The sequence below is a fragment of the Chaetura pelagica genome, unplaced genomic scaffold (assembly GCF_000747805.2).
Source record: "Chaetura pelagica isolate M959 unplaced genomic scaffold, ChaPel_1.0 scaffold181, whole genome shotgun sequence".
NCBI classification, from domain to species: Eukaryota; Metazoa; Chordata; class Aves; order Apodiformes; family Apodidae; genus Chaetura; species Chaetura pelagica.
In genome coordinates, this window is record NW_009951992.1 from 1,260,647 (window position 1) to 1,261,295 (window position 649).

The 649-nt window shown below is 64.1% G+C and overlaps 1 protein-coding gene across 1 annotated transcript in view; it reads right to left on the reverse strand.

The window, feature by feature from the left end:
• LOC104392828 (protein FAM19A2-like) overlaps window positions 1-649 on the reverse strand; it is a 13,944-nt gene that overhangs the window by 8,705 nt on the left and 4,590 nt on the right. Inside the window, exon 2 of the mRNA XM_010002266.1 lies at window positions 374-498. Coding sequence (XP_010000568.1) covers window positions 374-498 — 125 coding nt within the window. The remainder of the gene's footprint in view (window positions 1-373; window positions 499-649) is intronic.

A 649-nucleotide genomic window follows, 5' to 3' on the forward strand; every position in this document is an offset into this window, starting at 1 on the left:
AGGAATGCAGGGCTGGGACGAGCTGCCTGCCCCAGAGCAGCCTGGAGATGCTGGGAAGCAGCAGGAGGGCAGAGCAGCCCTGGGCTGGTACCGAAGCATCCCCAGCACAGCGGGCTGAGCCTCCTCCCTGAGCCTGCCCACTAGAGAAACCCAGCAGGGGCAAAGACGTGGGACCCACTAGGGATTTGTGCCGCCCCCATCAGCCCCTCCAAGCAATGGTGGCAAAACCCCAGCTCCTCTGCCCTGCATCCATAAATGGCACATGCCCTGAGGAAGCTGGAACTCTCCCTTTCTGAGACTTTCCAGGGTTTTGTGAGCCCCAGGCCGGGCAAGCACAGCCTGGCTCCCTTGCAGCACCCCCCACAGGACATACCTTGGTCGTCTTCACTTTGTTGCCGCTACTGCAGGTCCAGCCCGAGAGGTCAGGCAGCACCTTGCACTCCTCGCCGTCGAGGCAGGGCTCCATCTGGCACCACCACTTCTGCAGCACGATGGAGGCTGGGGGAGGAGGGGATCAGCGGCTGGGGGCTGCCCTGGGCTGGCAGCAGGAGATGCCAGCCATGTCCCCTCTCTTCATCACACCCCACATCTGCTGTGACCCTCACTTGGCCCAGCTACTCCCCCTGCCCGGAGCACCCCGCTCCCTGCC